The 18,768-nt window shown below is 37.2% G+C and overlaps 1 protein-coding gene across 8 annotated transcripts in view; it reads left to right on the forward strand.

Annotated features, from left to right (window-relative positions):
* The first annotated feature begins 137 nt into the window (after positions 1–137).
* Positions 138–18,768, forward strand: part of METTL15 (methyltransferase like 15) — a 328,227-nt gene continuing 309,596 nt past the window's right edge. For 4 of the 8 annotated variants that reach the window (XR_007404468.1, XR_007404470.1, XR_007404471.1 and 1 more), the window contains exons 1-2: positions 1,206–1,897; positions 3,679–3,965. Coding sequence is in view for 4 of the 8 variants with exons in the window: in XM_025459823.3 (XP_025315608.1) it covers positions 3,696–3,965 (270 nt within the window). In the remaining 4 variants the exon portion in view is untranslated. Of the gene's footprint in view, positions 159–464; positions 565–1,172; positions 1,898–3,678; positions 3,966–18,768 lie in introns of those variants that run through there. The other 4 variants (XM_025459823.3, XM_025459821.3, XM_049098717.1 and 1 more) reach the window with 4 other exon arrangements.

Below are 18,768 nucleotides of genomic sequence, written 5' to 3' on the forward strand. Positions count from 1 at the left end.
TGTCTGCGGAGGACTTTCCCGCCAGCCCCGTCGGGGCCCGCTACCGGGTCTCCGCACACCTGGCGGGGATGCTGGCCGCGCGTCCGGCGCTGGAGTCCGTCTCCACTGGCCGCTGGGCACCTGGCCCCCGAGGCCCCCATGGCCGCCCGGCCCTGCAGGTGGGCACACGGGCGTCCCCGCGCCGCGGTCAAGGCCGCCGCTGAGCCCCGCAGGACGTCAGGAGCCCCGAGTGTGGGGCGCCGGTGTGTCGGGGGGTGGGCGGGGGGGAGAGCCAAGGCCAGCGCAGCCCGCGGCGCTGGAGCAGGCCGCCTGCACGCCGTCCGCCCGCACAGGTGCCGCGGCAGCGGGGCTGCTGGCCCGGGGAGGGGGCGCGGCGCCCCGGGCGCCCCGGGCGCCCCGGCTGCGGGCTCGGCCGCGCAGCGGAACCAAAGGCCGGCGCTCGCGCGGGGCCGCGGCGGACCCGCCCCCCGGTGCGGTCCGTCCGCGCGCGGGTCCCCCAGGCCCGGCCTCGACGTGCGGCCGCGGGCCCCAGCTCCCGCCCCGCCAGCCCGCTCCGCGCCGCAGGTGAGGGGGCCCGGCCCCGCCGCAGCCCCGCCCGCAAGCCCGCCGCCGCCCGCCGGAGCCCGCCGGAGCCCGCCGCGCCCTCGGGGCCTCGGGGAGGCGGAGGACCGCCCGCCGGCAGGCCCCGCCCCCACCCCGGCGCCCGCCCCTGCCCCCGCCGCCGCCGCCGCCGCGCGCTGTCCTCGAGGGCGGGAGCGGGGAGCCCGGCGCGGCGCAGGCCCCGGGTCACAGCCGCTGTCCCTCCGTGGGCGCCCGGCCCCGGCCCTCCGTGCGCCCGCGCGGCCCCGCGGGGGGAGGGGGGAGGGGGAGCGCCGGGCGGCCCAGCGGGCGGCGGGGAGCAGGGGGGAGGGGAGCAGGGGGGAGGGGAGGGGAGGGGAGCAGGGGGGAGGGGCTTCCGGGCGTCCCGCGGCCCCTGCGGAGCCGCTCGTGGGAGCGCCCCTACCCTTCCCCCGCCCCGGGCCCGCACCTGGGAGCCCCCCTCCCCTCCCCCCCATCCCCGGCACGCACGTGGGAGCGCCCCTCCCCCTCCCGCACCTGGGAGCACCCCCTACCCCCTACCACTCCCGCCTCCAGCAGACTGAGCCTGGGCCTGTCCGGGATCCGTGACCGCGTGGGGCCCGGCCGCAGCTCTCCGCCTCCCCTAGTTGGCGAGCTCCCCAGCCAACGGCCCGCGAGAGGCTGCGAGCGCGCGGCACGTAGACCCAGGGTCGCGGCCACCCTGCTGGGCCTCGAACCCGGAACCCGCTGGAGCAAATAGAGAAGTTGAATGCGGAAGGAAAGACTTAAATGCAACAGCTTTTTTATTTTTATTTATTTATTTTTTGATCTGTTCTACTTGATTTCCCCTATGCAGTTCTGATTCCTGTATAGGGGGATCCCTCTCTCCCCGGTGCACAGGTCCATACATGCAGATACCTCTCGTGTATTTGAGGATCTGTACACCTCGGGACGTGCAGTGCGGATTGCGTGGCTATTCCCGAGTCGGCTCTGCAGGCCTGTGTAGGGCCTGCCCCTCCGTTACACTATTTCCAGGCAAGAGGATGTTGGCTCTTTGCAGAAAAAGAATGGAATTCGTGAGCTGCTGCGAATATGCAGTCAACGTGGTTAAAGTTCCGTTGGGTGACTTGGGTGCACTCAGCAGAGCAGCGGCCTTGTTGGCGGCACAGAGGCTCAGATGCCAGGCTCTGCGGACAGAAGGCCCGCCTTACAGATCTACCCTCCGACGCCCCAGGGATGTGCCCTGTCGGCCAATCACTTCTGTTTTCCTCATCTGAATATAGAAATAACCACACTACCTACCTCTGACAGTGGTGGTTAGGACTGAAGGAGTTGAGAGGTATTTAGTAAGTGCCTGGGAAAGCTTAGCTTTTATTTTGAAAAATGTCAGAAAACACAGTCAGAGGGTAGTTGGGTTTACTTTGTGTAAGCTTTCTGAAAAACGCAGGGCATAATTAAAAATTTGGCTAATTTGTCACTGATGAACATCTAATACGTTACTTCAAAACACTTATTTCCAGGCTTTTTTTTTTTTTTTTTTTCTATATTTTTCCTGTGTCACATTTGTTACATAGTTCTGTGGACTATGTCTTAGATAAAGTTGGCCTATCCTTAAGGCAACGTCTTGTTGATATTAAATTTATAAAATATGAATATTCCTTTTCTAGTCATTACATGTGATCAGCTTTTCAACATTATTTTTCATTTCTATTGCAAAAGGAAAGGAAGGCATATTTAAGCAGGATGTTTATGTTTCTTTTTCTTGGTAAGGGAGATATTTATGTTTCTTGAAGGATTTTGAGAGTGGTTTTTGGTAGGGTCAGTCAGGCAGGTGAAATTTCCTAAAGTAAATTTTTGTTTGTTTGTTTGTTTGTTTTAAATTCATAAGAGAGAGGCAGAGACACAGGCAGAGGGAGAAGCAGGCTCCATGCAGGGAGCCCGACGATCCCCAGGACGCCAGGGTCATACCTTGAGCCAAAGGCGGATGCTCAACCTCTGAGCCACCCAGGCGTCCCCTAAATTAAGTTTCAATAAATATATGAATTCTATAGAATCTGGAGTTCATCCATCCATCCATTCATTCATTTTTCTTCCCCAGAAAACACTTCTCAAACACCTAGTGTGTATCTGCTTTTGTGTATATAAAGGTGTGGGTCTTATTCTTAAATAACTCATCATAACTTAGAAGGAAAGAAGCAGAGTGTTAAGTTGGTATATACTGCCGTAGTATTAAAAACGTGGCTTACAACCTAATGTATAAAAAGCATAATGTTTCCAAAAGGGTTTCTGTTAATGTATTTCATGAATACTTTTTCCTCTGCACCTGAAAGAGTTCCAGATTGCAGAATAAAAAGGAACAAGTGTGAGAAAGTTAAGGAATGTATTAATTATTTGCTTGTTTTTTGGGGAGCAGAGGACAGACAAAATAGCATGCCAAAGTATGTTCAGTTGAGTATTTATAAAGTTATAATTTAAATTGAAACATGCTTCACTAATGGAAGCCATGGTGAGATAATCTTGTCAGAGAATATCCATAACAAGTCTGCAAGATTTTCACAAGCTGATTTTTACCTTCATTTGTTTATGGATAAACATGCATATCTTTTTCCAAGGACAATTTTTCAAATAAAGTTAGACTGAAGATGAAGACTTAGCAATATGAGAAAAACAAATAGAAGAGCTCAAAATAAAAGACCACCTGCATCTGAAATAGGATAATATGCATAATCCGTGCAATCATTAGCCTTTTTAAAATTTAAATTCAATTAGTTAACCTATAGTGTATTGTTAATTTCAGAGGTGGAGTTCAGTGATTTCTCCGTTGTCTATGACACCCAGTGCTCATTATATGACATACCGTCCTTAATGCCCATCACCCAGTGACAGTATCCCCCACCTCCCTCCAGATAGCTTTTCAAATAAATAGTTCTAATGCACTGAATCTATTCTTTAAAGTTAGAAATGTATTTCAGAAAAATGATGACCCAATAATCAATTTTTACAGCCCTGATCATTAAAACGTCGATATCTTAGAGCTTAACAGGCCATATGTAAAAGTTATATAAAATTATGTATTTTAAAAATCCAACAATCATGATATTTTTATTTTTTTTTCCCCAGATTTGTTGACCTACAGAATGCTTCGATACCCGTATTTTTGTAGACTCTATAAAGAATTCCTTTCATGCTGGTGGGAATCTGGCATATTTAATTCAGGTGTCTGGCCAAAAAGAATACATGATACAGCACAAAGGTATAATGAGTGTGAAGCCCGGGAGCAAACAGATCAAACTGGAACTCAAGAGATGCACAGACCTCAGGATAGAGATAACGAAGCTGTGACTAAGTTACATATCCCAGTCATGGTGGATGAAGTTGTTCGTTGTTTGGCACCACAGAAAGGCCAGGTAAGTTGGTTAGTTTTTTTATTTTTTAACACTTTAAAATTGAGATGTTCACTTATCCTAATATTCACAATTTTAAAGTGTACAATTCACTGGTTTTTAATATATTCACAAGGTTTTACAATCATCACTATCTAACTCAGGAGCATTTCATAGGGATTCCTGTGTCTCTTAGTGTTCACTCTGCATTGACCCCCTTCCCCTTGCCCTGACAACTACGAGTCTGAGTCTTTTTTGTCTATATGGAGCTGCCTAATCTGGACATTTCTTATGAATACATTCATGTTATATGTGGCCTTTTGCACTCACTCATTATTTAGCATGTTTTAAAGATTCATGAGAGTTGTAGCATTTGTCTGTAATTCATTTTTTTTTTCTGAACCATTGCTTTTATGGATAATACACATGCTTTTTATTCATTCATCAATTGATGGCATTTGTGTTTCTGTTTTTTGGCTACTGTGAAGAATGCTATTATGAATATTCACGTGCACCTTTTTGTGTGGACATATATTTTCACTTCTCTTGGATATATACCTAGGAGTGGAATTGCTGGGTCATATGGTAACTATGCTTAACTTTTTGAAGATCTGTCATACTGTTTTCCAGAGTTGAATAGTTTTGTCAAGTAGCAGTTTTAAAAGAAAAAGAACGTGACATTGGCTGAGCAGTTTGGGTATGAAAACTGAGTTCCAGCATAGATCCTTGAGAATTTTGATATCTTTTCAAGAACAACTAGAGACTGAAGTTAAGGATCTGAATTCCTATTCCTTGTTTTAGACTTTTCAACTACTTTACTATCTGATTCAAAGTTCTTCAGAGAAACAGAACCAACAGGATGTGTATGTGTGTGTATACGTACGTGTGTATACACATACATATATGGGGAGGAGCAGAGATTGAATGATTGATTTCGAGGAATTGAATCTCAAAGAGGGTTGCTAATTCCAAAATGTGCACAGTAGGCTGGAAGGCTGGAGACCGAGGTAGAAATTGCAGCTTAAGTCCAAAAAGAATCTGCTGGTAGTGTTCCTTCTTGTTCCAAAGAAGTCAGCCTTTGTTCTGTTAAGGCTTTCGCCAATTGGATGGGGCCCACCCAAATTATGGAGGGTAATCAGCTTTACTCAGTATAGTAATTCAAATTTTATCTCATCTGAAAAAAAAAAACAAAAACAAACCTTCACGGAAAGGTGTGGTTTTCTTTAAAAAATTAAAAAAAAACTTTTTAGATATTATTTATTTATTCATGAGAGACACACAGAGGGAGAAGCAGGCTCCATGTAGGGAGCCCGATGTGGGACTTGATCCCAGGACCGGGGGGTCATGACCTGAGCCAAAGGCAAACGCTCAACCACTGAGTCACCCAGGCGTCTCTAAATTTTTTATTCCAGAATAATGTTTGACCAAATATCTGGTCACTGTGGCCCAGCAAAGTTTATATATCCAATTAACTATCATAGTTGCCTTGCATATTTACAAAAGGAAAAAAAAATAATTATCATTGTAAATTTGTAGCAAATGTGTTTTTATAACTTAACACTGATACTTAGTGTATTGACTTTAGAAATATGGTCTCTTAGAAGGTACTACTAAATAAATAAAATAACTGAATCAGTTGTTTTCATTTTAAAAGTCACACTTCTTTTCCAGGATACAGTGTCTTAGTGGTTAAGATCAAAGATTCTTTTTTTTTTTCTTTCTGAATATTTTCTTTAATATTTTTAAATATATCTGAAAGAGGGAGGGCTTTAGTGGCTTCAACAATTGAAAGAAATAAGTAGTATTTCTCATATTAAGAATTTACATAAAAGGTCAGCACAGGGCTAAAAATGATGCTATAATTTATTCTAGTTGAAGAATTATTCTGTTTACTAATTATTCTGTTTAGTATATATAAACTGTATATAAATTAATGAAATTTTAAAAATAGATTACAGTAAAATATACATACCAAGTGGGAAAATGGGAAATGATACTGATATCATATATCTTGAGTAAACATTTGGCCTTTCTGATCCTTTTGATTCCACGTAAATAGGAGTTTAATGTATCAGTAATGTATAGGTCAACAAATTTAGTCAAATTAGTATAACTCAAATATATTCAAAAATAAGTCAAATTAAATGCAGTCAAATTAATGCTCTGGTAACAGAGAAATTAAAATAAAAATAAATCTCAGAGGCTTAAAGCAAAAAGAATTATTTTTCCACCATATTTGTTAAGCAGAATCAACGACTACCACCATAATGAACCTGCATTTATCAATAAGAGCCCAAATAATTTTTTCAATTTAGAATTATAATTGTATTTCAGCTTTCTTATTTAGAAATAACAAAGTAGCCTGGCAGAGAGGACTAATTGCCGACCCATTGTCTATTGTACTTTCTCTTACTAAATGAGGTCTTGTTAGTATGTAGGCAACTGCCTACTCAGCTTCATTTCCCAGCTTCCTTTGCAGCTCATAGTGGCCCCAGGACATAGTTCTGGCCAGTGAGGTGTAAGTAAAAGTCCTTGCATGAACTTTAGGGAAAGAAGAGCAAAGATTCTATAATTGGACTGCCAAGGTTTGAATCAGTAACCTAACACACAGGTATATGCAGACACATACACACACACACACACAGCTTTTATTTTATTTTATTTTTTTGACTTTCTAAAGTTGGATCAGACAGTTTTCATGAACTTAGATCTGGGTTACATATATAAGGTAGGCTGGAATGGCTGGATATTGCTCATGGAAAAGCCATCAGTGATGGTTTAGATTGTCTAGGTTGCTTCATCACAGAAATATTCATTTACCTTATCCTTAGGCAGTATATATATGTGTGTGTGTGTGTGTGTGTGTGTGTGTGTGTGTGTGTATATATATATAGTAAGCCCAGTCAGTATTCTTAAATTAATTATGTATGTAAAACATCTAGCTCAGTGCTGTCGTATAATAGAGACTCTAAAATATACACAAAAATGTCAATAAAATACTAAATTAAATAAACTTCATGACTTAATCAAAATGAAATTCTCTTCATTTTCTGTAAGATTCATAACACATGGATAGCAGTTAATACCCATACCTAAATGTGAGCCTTAAAAAAAAAAACAACAGGAAATGTAAATACATATGATATAATTGAGGTATATATATGAGAGGGGAAGGGCAATTAGTAAAAAAAAAGTGGAACTGAATTCAGTGGTTTGAATTTGACCTCGGGAACCAGAAACTGAAGCTCATTGTATAAGTTTGCTGAACCCCTTGTAGCAAAAACTAAATATTTATTTTGTGCTAACCTTGAAGTAGAAAAACAGCCAAACAAAAACAAACCAGGTCCTACAAAATCCCCTATAAATCAGTATTGGATCTGTCTTTGTTCTAAAACCGAGTGGAATAAAATTAGATGATTCTACAACCTGACCTATCCAGATGTTTCAGTTTGTTCATGTTCTTGACAAATGTAATGTTGGTTTATTTTGGCATTTCCATTGTTCTGATTTGAGTTGGGTTTCCTAGTAACTTTTTATAGAAAGTTTAATTTTATGAATGTTATTTCTGAAAACTTTCATGTGAGGTACATTTAGAGACAATGTTATTTCTTACCTTTTCTGCTGTCTGGCAGACAGCTTTATTCACTACTCCCTTAATCTTCAAGTAATAAAAACTGGTGACAGTTCTTGGACAGGAAAGGTCTTCATTTCTTCCAGAATCCATTATTTGCTTCTTTTCTTCCTGAGCTTTTTCCCCAAAATTATTTTCCTTTGCAAACTATGAGTCATACACTCAATTGTATCAATCACCCACTTAATTACTGTTTTTCACATCACCTTCAATGGTGAATTTACAAATGAAACTTTTGATCATAACAAGAACTTTAAAAAAAATATCTAAATGTAGTTTTCAGTGAGCCCTTGGTCACTATAGTTATTTCTTTTTTTTTTTTTTTTAATATTTAAAAGTTGCTTACCAAAAGACAATAATTTTGGGAATTTCTTCTACATCATAACCAACTTGCTGTTTATCAATTTAGTTTTGTAAATATCTGTGAAATATTTACAAGTTTGGAATAAAATAAAATAAAAAATGTCTTATCTTCCTTTCCCTTCCTTCCAGAAAGAATTGGATAAGTTATAACTCTTTCTCTTAGCCCAGTTTCATGATTTCATAATCTGAATGAATAAGTTTTTGTAAGAACATTACTGGTTCTAAAAAATTTTTTTTTGCCTCTGGAAATGTTTTAGTATAGGCCACCGTGGTCAATTTTTCATTTACAATTTCTTGAAAACCAGATAGAAAGCATGACCCTATCTAGTTGAAGATGAGCAGTTTGGAGGATATGATACTTGGTATTCTTTGCCTAATACTAGTGCCAGTTTAGTTTGGTGCTTTGCGGTTTCTGTGAGTGATAGGTTATGATGGAGATGATGGGCAGCATTTAAGGATTAGTACCAGTAGCTGTATAATTTTGGGCGAGTAACTTACCATGACTGTGCCTCAGATTCCTCATCTGTCATGTGAGGAAATGTGACATACTTCATGATCACTGTGAAGATTAGATGAGTTCACATAGGCACATGCTTAGAATGATATCTTCCAAGTAGTATGAACTCAAGAAACATTAGCTGTTTTTATTATGGAGATAAGAATGGTCAGGGTTGGTAGCAATGTAATTTAGGAGAAAAATGCCAAGAGACAGCAAAGGTAGAAATAAAAGTTCAGGAAAGGTGAAACCAACATGTCTGAAATTGAAAAAGTGGTATTTCCTTTGTACTTTGGGACTCTCCTCATCACCATCCCTCAGGTCCTGAGTCAAATTCCACTTTCTCAGAGAAGTTTTTTTTCTGAGCCTTCAAAGCAGGCAGGTCTCCCTGTTACATATACATGGAGTCATATACTTTTCTTTCATAGCATTAATAATTATTTATAAACTTTTAATGAGATTATTTGTTCAGTGGACATTTCACCTAGTAGACTGTCCTCCACGAAGTCCTGGACATGTTTTTCTTGTGTTCCAGTTTATTTCGTGTCTAGCAAAAGGCCTACAATGTGATGAGCTTGTTGTGATATTTAAGTGAATGAATAAAATTCAAAGTTAACTGGAGGACAGATGTGAGACACAAATAAAAGCAATGTCCCTTGGGTACTGGGGTCACTTCTTGGGCTCAGAACTTTTATATGATTCCAACCTCAGTGTGGTAGGACCACTCTGATGAAGGAGTTGGAGGAACCCGGTGAAGGAAAAATAGGAGGACTGAGAAAATGAGCTGATATCTAAAGTGACGCAAAATCAATGATGATAAATATCAGACTAAGGTTGTAAGGTTGGTTTTATGCATTTTCAAAATAATTATCTTCTCTATTTTGATATTTTAACTTTTAATATTAATTTCATAATTACTAGATTTGCTGAAGTTGTCATGGTACCGGATAGGATAATTTTCTATCTAAAAAAATTCATTATAGTCTGTATAATGGATTTTTCTCAAGATCAGTAGCAATATTTTACTGGAAAATCTGTAATCTTTGATGTAAACATCAGAGAGAAATCCTGAGACTATATGTTCTATCTCGTTAAATATTGAAGGCTGATTGGTCACAGAGAGGAGGGGTTTAATTTATTTCTCTTGACCTCAAATATTGAAAAAATTAGGAACTTTTCTAAGAGGTAGGACCAATGCCATAGCTCCTGCAGGGAGATTCTTTTTTCTTTTTTTTCTTTTTTTGGAAGAAAGAACTATTAAAATTTCAGATGGAATGGACTGTGTTAAGATACAGTATTTCCTCTAATTTTTTAAAAAATATAAGTTTCTTTGAAATAGGTTTTTATTTTACATTACATTTTACCATTGTTGATTTGAAAAAAAATGTTTCTGTCTTAAGAAACCATGTAGGTAGTATAGTGACCTTTGTATCAAAATACCTTCTGCAGTGTGATCTTCAGTGTTACACTGTTATATATTTAATATCTATTGTGAGAGTCAGGGTGAGGTGTAGATTTAAAAAAAACAAAAAACAAAAACCTTGATTTATTTTGTTTTGTAGATTTTCATGATGTACATGTTGCTGTTATGGCCCACTTCAAACTACCAACCTAACATCACTGAATGTAGCGTTAGGGAGAACTATGAATAATTGGTGCTCTTTAGCTGATGTGAACAATGCCAGATATTACTCTCATGATGCCATAAGGTATCTGTGGATTATATAATGGCAAAAAATTTTGCCTTAAAATTCTGAAAATTGGTATAGTCTGTAGAGTTTCCCCTTAACTAATTTGATGTTTCCTAGTTAAGACCCGTTTTTTATGTTTCTCTGCCCTAGAACGTTTCATGGTGTACCCATAGAATACTGTTTTTTTTATACATTTTCTAATAACACAATTCTTTTTGCTCTCTCTAATAAACAATCCATCCCAAATATAAAACAGATAAAAACAGCATTGCATAGTATAAATATATGTAATTTCTTGTTGTGAATTATGGAACAGAGGCATTTTGTTGAGGGAAAACTTTGAAGTCAACATCAGTGTCTTTTTTTTTTTTTTTTGATTCACACAGGTAAATTATAAAATGTAATAGTTCTTTTTAAAAACAGTTTTCTGATATCTCAACTTAATTTTTAATTAAATTAAGGTAGTAATAGTATCCTTTAATTAGATTAAAAGGATATATTAATATATTAATCAAAGGTTTAATAATTAAAGGTTTAAAGGAGACATAAAAGTTATAAATATTTATGTACCTGGTATTAGGCCATCAAAATATGGAAGTAACACCTGGCAGAATTGAAAGGAAACATTGTGCTATAATAATAATAGCTAGAGATTTTTAATAACCTGCTCACAATAGTCTCTAGAATAGCCAGAAAAAATATTAGTAAGGAAATAGAGGCCTTAAACAACCCAATAAAATCTAACAGATATATACTGAACAGTCTACCCAACAATAACATACACATCTGTCTCAAGTGCATGTGGGACATTTTCCAAGATAGACCATATGGTAACTGGAAAATTCATGAATTTGTGGAAATTAAACAGCATACTCCTAAATAACCAATAGATCAAAGAAGTTACAAGGGAAATTAGGAAGTACTTAGAAATGAAAAAAAAAAAAGACATACTAAAACTTATGGGACAGCAAAATCTGTGCGTAGGGAGAACTTTGTAGCTATAATTGCTTACGTTAAAAATCAAGAAAGATGTCAAATCTTTCATAATGTGTATAAATGTATTTTGTAATGTATGTAAATGTCGAATCACTGTGTTGTCACCTGAAAGTAATATAATGTATGTCAATTATACTTCAATTAAGATTGCAAATCAACAGCCTTTAAGTTTATAACTTAGGAACTAGAAAAAAGAAGAAAAAAACTAAACCCAAAGTTAGCTGAGGGGGAGAAATTAAAGATTAGAGTAGGGATAAATGATACAGGCAATTGAAAAACAATAGAGAAGATTAATGAAGCCAAATTGAAGAAGCCAATAAAATTGACAGTCTAGCTACATGGACTAATAAAGAGGAGAGATGGCCTAAATTGCAAGATAGAAAATGGGGACATAAGGGACGCCTGGGTGGCTTGGCATTTGAGCATCTGCCTTTGGCTCAGGTCGTGGTCTTGGAATCCTGGGATCAAGTCCCACATCAGACTCCTCACAGGGAGCCTGCTTCTCCCGCTGCCTGCCTATATCTCTGCCTCTCTCTGGGTGTATTTCATGAATAAATAAATAAAATATTTTAAAAAAATTTAAAAAAATGGGAACGTTACTATCAATTCTTCAGAAATAGGATTATATGAGAGTACTATAAACAATTGTATACCAACAATTTGGATAATCTAGATCAACTAGACAAGTTTCTAGAAACAAAACTTACAAGACTAAATCACAAAGAAAAGGAAATCTGAATAGAAGGACCTATAACTAGTAAAGAGATTAAATCAGTTAAAAACAAAACAAAACAAAAACAACAACAACAACAAAACAATCTACTGACAAAAGCCCTTGATCTGATACCTTCACTGGGGAATTCTACCAAATACTTAAAGAATAATGGATTTCACTTCTTCTCAGGCTTTTATTTTTTTTTAAAAAGAATAATTAAAAAAAGAAAAGAGAAGAGATGGGAAAACTTCCTAACTCATTTTATGAGGCCAGAATTACCTTGATACAAAAGACATTACAAGAAAACTGTAGATCAATATCTCTTATAAACATTGACACAAAAAAACTCAATAAAATAGCTAGCAAGCAGGATTCAATAGTTAAAAGGACTGTGTATGATGACTAAGTTAGATTTATTTCAGGAATGCAAGGATGGTTCAACATACAAAAATTAATCCGTATAACCTGTAATGTCAGAATCTATAATATTGACAGAATCAGAATCTATAATATTGACAGAATGAAAAGAAAAAATACATCATCATTTCAATTGCTGCAGAAAAAAAAGCATTTGACAAAATTCAATGCCCTTTCATGATAAAACACTCAACAAACTAAGAATTAGAAGGAAACTGTCTCAATTTAATAAAAGTCTTATATGAGAAACTCACAGTGAACATCATAGTCAATGAAGAAAGACAAAGTGTTTCCTCTAAAATTAGGAATAAGGCAAGGAAGTCTGTTTCACCACTTCTGTTCAACGTAGTACTGGAAGTTCTAGCTAGAAAATTAGTCAAGAAAAAGAAAAGTCATCCAAATTAGAAAAAGGAAGTAAAATTCTCTCTATTTGCAGATGATGTGATCTTCTATGTAGAAAACCCTATGGATCTTACACAAAGAAAAAAAAAAAAAAAACAAGCCCCCAAAATCCAGCCTGTTAGAGCAAATAAATTCAGTAAAGTAATGGAATACAAAGTTGACACTCAAAAATCACTATATGAAAACAGTCAACCATCTGCAAAGGAAAATACAAAAACAGTTAGATTTATAATAGTATCCAACAGAATAAAATGCTTAGGAATTAGCTTCACCAAAGAGGTGAATGAAAAGATGCTTAATATTGACAATCATTATGGTAATGAAAGCCAAAACCCCAACAAGGGACACCTTCATACCCATTAGGATGACTACCATCAAAAAAAACAGAAAACAAGTGTTGGTGAGGATGTAGAGAAACTGGAGTCCTTATACGTGCTATTGGTGGGAATGGAAAATGATAGAGCTGCTGTGGAAAACAAGGTGGTGGTTCCTCAAAAAATTAAAAATAGACCTATCATATGATTCAGCATTTCTACCTGTGCGTATAAACTCAAGAGAACTAAAGGAAGGGTCTCCAAGCAGTATTTGTACACTCACGTGTATAGCATCATTATTACAGTAGGTAAAACATGGAATTGACTGAAGTGTTCATTGGATGATAGATAAGCAAAATGTGGCATATATACACGAGAGTATTATTCAGCCTTAGGGAGAAAATCTGCTGTCTGCTGCAGCATGCTTGAGTCTTTAAGACATTTTGCTGAGTGAAAGAGGCCAGCCATAAAAAGACATACGCTATATGATTCTGCCTTCATGAGGTATTTAGGGTAGTCACAGTCACAGACTGAAAGTAGAACGGTGATGGTCAAGGGCTGGGCGGGGTGGGGGTAGGGAGGTATCGTTCGGTTGGTATAGGGTTTACGTGTAACAAGGTGAAATAAGTTACATAGATGCATGTGATGATTGCACAACGTTATGAATGTATTTAATTCCTCATTGAAATGTATACTTAAAAATGGTTAAAATGGTAAATTTTTTTCTTATGTGTATTTCAGAACAATTTTAAAGCAAGTTATCTTTTTGAAGAAAACACAGTTCTTATGTTACTTGATGGCTCTGTGAATAGATGATTGTTTTATATGAAACATTTGAGTAAAATGTTGCTTTTTTGTTTTTCTTTTGCAAATTTTATATTTGCAGATTTTTTTCTATGTATACTTCTAAAGTATGTCTTTAATATGTATTAAAAAATTCCATTAGTATTGGATTTCATGATTAGCTTTGTGTTTATTATATTTTATTACTGACAGATTTATTTTGTTATCTTTCACTGGGCACTTAAGCATTTATAGATTGCTACACTACCTGGTGATGTGATGAACATTTTACATACTGTTGTTGAAGTGTTTAAAGTCTTATAGGGAGTTAACAGTATTGAACACAAAACAAATATTGAATTCTTCTATTTGATCATTTATTAAAAGTTTTTTCTTATCAAAATTTTTAATAAAATTTAGTTTATGAAAATGGTAATATGTATTAGTAAATCTCATCTTACTCAGAGTGTCAAACTTAGAAATTCCTTTAGAGTTTTGGGGTGGAGCATATGGGAATATGAAATCCACTGGTAAATTTAACATATTTTCTTTAATTGGAATTTATATATAAATGTTATTTATAAAATGCTTGTTCGTATCTTGTAAAAAATGGAGAGAATTGATGCAGAAAGGAGTTTTCTGGTTACTTTTTAAAATTTTATTGTGTATATATAAAAAGATAAGATTTTTAAAGCTAATGAGCTATTCAGTCATACCTAAAATGTTAGTTTAACAATTCCTTTGAAGTTTTTGATAAAAATGTGTCACTAAAAACTAAAAGGAAAATAACTTGTTTATGCATATTTTTTCATAATGATATGATAGTATTTAAAACCTTTATTTTACATATATATTTTTATAATTGCTTATGTCAATAAATATATTAATTATATTAATTTTCATATTGAAATATTTAATAAGTGCAGTGTATGTCTTGAATATATATCTACCCTTTCCAGTAAGTTGAACATCCATGACAATATTCTTGCTTCTTTTAAAATTTTTAAAACTTTTTTTTAAAAAGATTTTATTTGTTTATTCATGAGAGACACAGAGAGAGGCAGAGACACAGGCAGAGGGAGAAGCAGGCTCCATGTAGGGAGCCCAACGTGGGACTGGATCGCAGGACCCCGGGGTCACGCCCTGGGCCGAAGGCAGATGCTAAACTGCTGAGCCCCCAGGGTGTCCCTATTCTTGCTTTTCTGTCAGTGAATTAATGCATTTTTATCACTGAATATAATTCTCTTTATTAGAGTTTAGAAGCAAATTATAGAGAGCATAGGATAAATGAGGCCAATACTTACTTGATTCTTTTACTTATCCATTGTCTTTAAATTTGCTTCTTATAATTTGGTCTTTTTTGTAGTCCAGAAACTGAGTCTTTATTACATGGTTACCACTAAATATATGAATTAGGATTTTTAAATTTTAAGTTCAATTTAAAAGGTAATCAGAAACTACAGTTTTAAAAATCGCCGGTCCAAATAGAATTTCCAAATAAATGTGTTTCTGTAATTATGAAAAATGCTGTTCCTCCATGTCTAAAAGTCAGATACACGTATGTACTGATTTTTAAAATGTATTTAAGAGCCATTCTTTTAGTTCAGTAAATAGAGACACAGGAAGAAAACAGAGGTCCATTCTAGAAGGAAGCTCCAAGTAAACAGAGGTGTTAAACAAGTGACTTTTTGTTGTCGTCAAAGCACTTTCTCATGAGTCATCCTGGGTACTGGTTACTTTCTATTGAGGTCATTCAGCACTAGTCCTTAATCAATAGTCTAATCATAGTTACTGCAAGAGGCTAGGTCCAGTGGCTCTCTCCTTTCCTATTGTTTTCTAAGTCCCTTGTTATTTTTGTTAACAGTGGTAGAAGTATACCTTGACCTTGTAAATTCTCATAACATTTTATTTTACTCTTCTTCCGCTGTTTTCTCCTAATATAACAAACTACCGAGCTGTAAGTAGCATACTTAAAATGTTATTTTATAATAAACCAAGTTGCAAAGCTTTATGATGACTCATCTTCTTGTAATATTCTGTGAACCTTCTCTTTCTTCTTTTTTGGGGGTGCTAGATTTTGTCTCCCTTGGGTGAAACAAAAACCATTTACCAGGAGGTAATGCGCATTTAAAGGTTTTATTTACTTTGCTGAATGTTGTTTTAGAAAGTGTTTATGTGTACTTTTTTATACTTATTTTTTCTTCTGTGTAAACTTTTTACTTTTTTGTTTGGGGCTTCAATATATGAGATGTTGTTATATCCCACTTCATACTAATTTAATTTTATCCTTGTCATATTTATTTGCTCTGAGTTGTATACAGTATTTTTGTATATTTATAATTAGATTTCCAGATAAAACCTAACTTTTTCTTTTATTGTATATATATTTTTTTTTTCTGGAAAGGAGAGGAAATTAACTCTGGATATTGAATATTTTCATTAGATTGGAGGGTTTTCCACATGAGGCCAATGTTTGCTGGGGAGAGTATTACTGATAATAATAACAGAGTCATATAGAATTTTACTGTTGGCAAAGCACTTGCATATGTTATTGTCTTTGCTCTTCATCAGTTCTGATTCCAGTAGCCTTTTGTACAAAGTATCACATTAAATGTAGAAAGAAGGAAAGGAAATATTTCCAGTGCTTCTTTTCTACTGGAACGATGTAGTAAATGATATTTGTCGGATTTGAATGGTTCTAGGTTCATCATCAATCAGATTATGCAGTGTGCTTTTTTCCTCCACTGTCAGGGTTAGTTCTTAGGTATCTAGTGGTCAGCCTATAAGGTCTTCACGATCTGTATTAGGCCCCTTCATCCCTAAGGTCAGCCAATTTGGCTCTCTATCCCTAGAGAATAGATCACTAGTCTCTTGAGCATACTAGGAACTATGTTAGTGCTCATCATTCCAATGAGCTTTTGCCATTATAATGCTTTTGCCATTATAACACTATGCAGAGGAGTCCTGACCCATCTCATTGGTCAGCTTTCTGGGTTTCTCATAGCTTGTTCCAGGACTGATCTTTCATTCTGGCGGAAACCTTGTATTTATTATGACAGGAGAGGGAGATGTATTGCTCCAAGAAAGGTATAGGATAATTTGACTAGAGCTATTAAGTGACTGAGGCTTAGAAATGAAGATAGAGGCAAAGGATAGGGTCAAGGGAAGAACACTGTTAGAGGATAGTTTGAAGGAACAGTGTTAATACTAAAAAGGGAAACAAACTTCCATCTTTATGTTTTTACTTCTTTCTCCTGCACCTTGCTGCCAAATACTTCTTTATGTTTTGGTTTCATTCTTCCTTTGTAGCAGAATCATGAAAGAATTAAATTCAGTCTCCTCCACCTTTCTTTCTTTCTTTTTTTTTTTTTTTAAGATTTTATTTATTTATCTGACAGAGGGAGAGATAGCAAGGGAGAGAGCATGAGCAGGGGTTGGGGGGTGGAGGGAGAGGGAGAAGCAGGCTCCCTCTGTTGAGCAAGGAGCCTGATGGGGGACCTGATCCCTCGACCCCGGGATTATGACCAGAGCCAAAGGCAGATGCTTAACCCACGGAGCCACCCGGGTACTCCCCCCCCCCCCTTTTTTTTTTTAAATAAAATGACCTTCATAATGGTCCTATGAAAACTAACTTTTCCACCATCATAGGATATCATCACCAAGATGATTTCTTTTTTGAGCCTAATGTGTGAAACCCACATTTTTGAATTGTAAATCTTTCTCCACATCCTCACCAATACCTGTTGTTTCCTGTGTTAAGTTTAGCCATTCTTACTGGTGTGAGGTGGTATCTCATTAGGTTTTTGACTTGTATTTCCCTGATGGTCAGTAATATTGAGCATCTTTTCATCTGTGTGTCTTCTTTGGAAAAATGTCTATTCATGTCTTCTGCCCATTTTTTAACTGGATTATCCTTTTTTGGGGGGGGGTTGTTGAGTTTTAGAAGTTCTTTATATATTTTGGATAATGACTGTTTATCAACTATGTTATTTGCAAATATCTTCTCCCAATTCCATAGGTTGCCTTTTAGTTTTGTTGATTATTTCCTTTTGGTTTTGTTGATTTGTTTTGTTGCAGAAGCTTTCTATTTTGGTGAAGTCTCAAGAGTTTATTTTTGCTTTTGTTTCCCTTGCCTCAGGAAACGTGTAGTAAGAAGTTGCTATGCCGATGTCAAAGAGGTTACTGCCTGTGTTCTGCTCTAGGATTTTAATGGTTACCTGTCCCATATTTAGGTCTTTCATCCATTTGAATTTTATTTTTGTGTATAGTGTAAAAAAGTGGTCCAGTTTCATTCTTTGGCATGTGACCGCCCAATTTTCCCAACATCATTCGTTGAAGAGACTGTCTTTTTTCCATTGGATAGTCTTTCCTGCTTTGTCAAAGATTCACAATATAGTTGTGGGTCCATTTCTGGGTTTTTTATTCTGTTCCACTGATCTGCGTGTCTATTTTTGTGCCATTAAGATATTTGTAAATGAATGTGTAGAAATGTATGGGAGTAACCACTGTGTATAATCTACCTTTCAAGTATCATCTTCTTTCATGAAAAGTTTCTACAAGTTGTATAGAGGCATATGGGAATGGCTGTATGCTTAGCTCACTAAAACTACTGTGTATAACCGTCATTCAAGTAACATTTTCTTTCACTGATATATACATACTCGTAAGTGTATGTGTAGAAACATGTGGGAATAGACCTATTCTTACCTGAATGAAACTACATGGTGTATAATCTATGTTTCAAGTACAAAAAGAAAGAGAGAAGAAAATCTTGATTTTGCTTCAGTTTAAAATTATCAAAATACCAAATCATCTTAATGAATGAACATGAAACTAATTTCTCTTGCTAAGAGAAATTTAGAATTCAAATACAAATTTAGAATTTAAATACTTTAGAATTTAAGTATAAAATGAGATTTTAGAATTAAGAATAGGGATACCAAGAGAGAGAAATGTTGTATAATTTTTTTGTGTGTTAATGTTTATTTTTGTAATATTGTATTAGTAATAGAAACTTCC

Source organism: Canis lupus, chromosome 21 (genome assembly GCF_003254725.2).
Source record: "Canis lupus dingo isolate Sandy chromosome 21, ASM325472v2, whole genome shotgun sequence".
In the NCBI taxonomy this organism is placed as follows: Eukaryota; Metazoa; Chordata; class Mammalia; order Carnivora; family Canidae; genus Canis; species Canis lupus.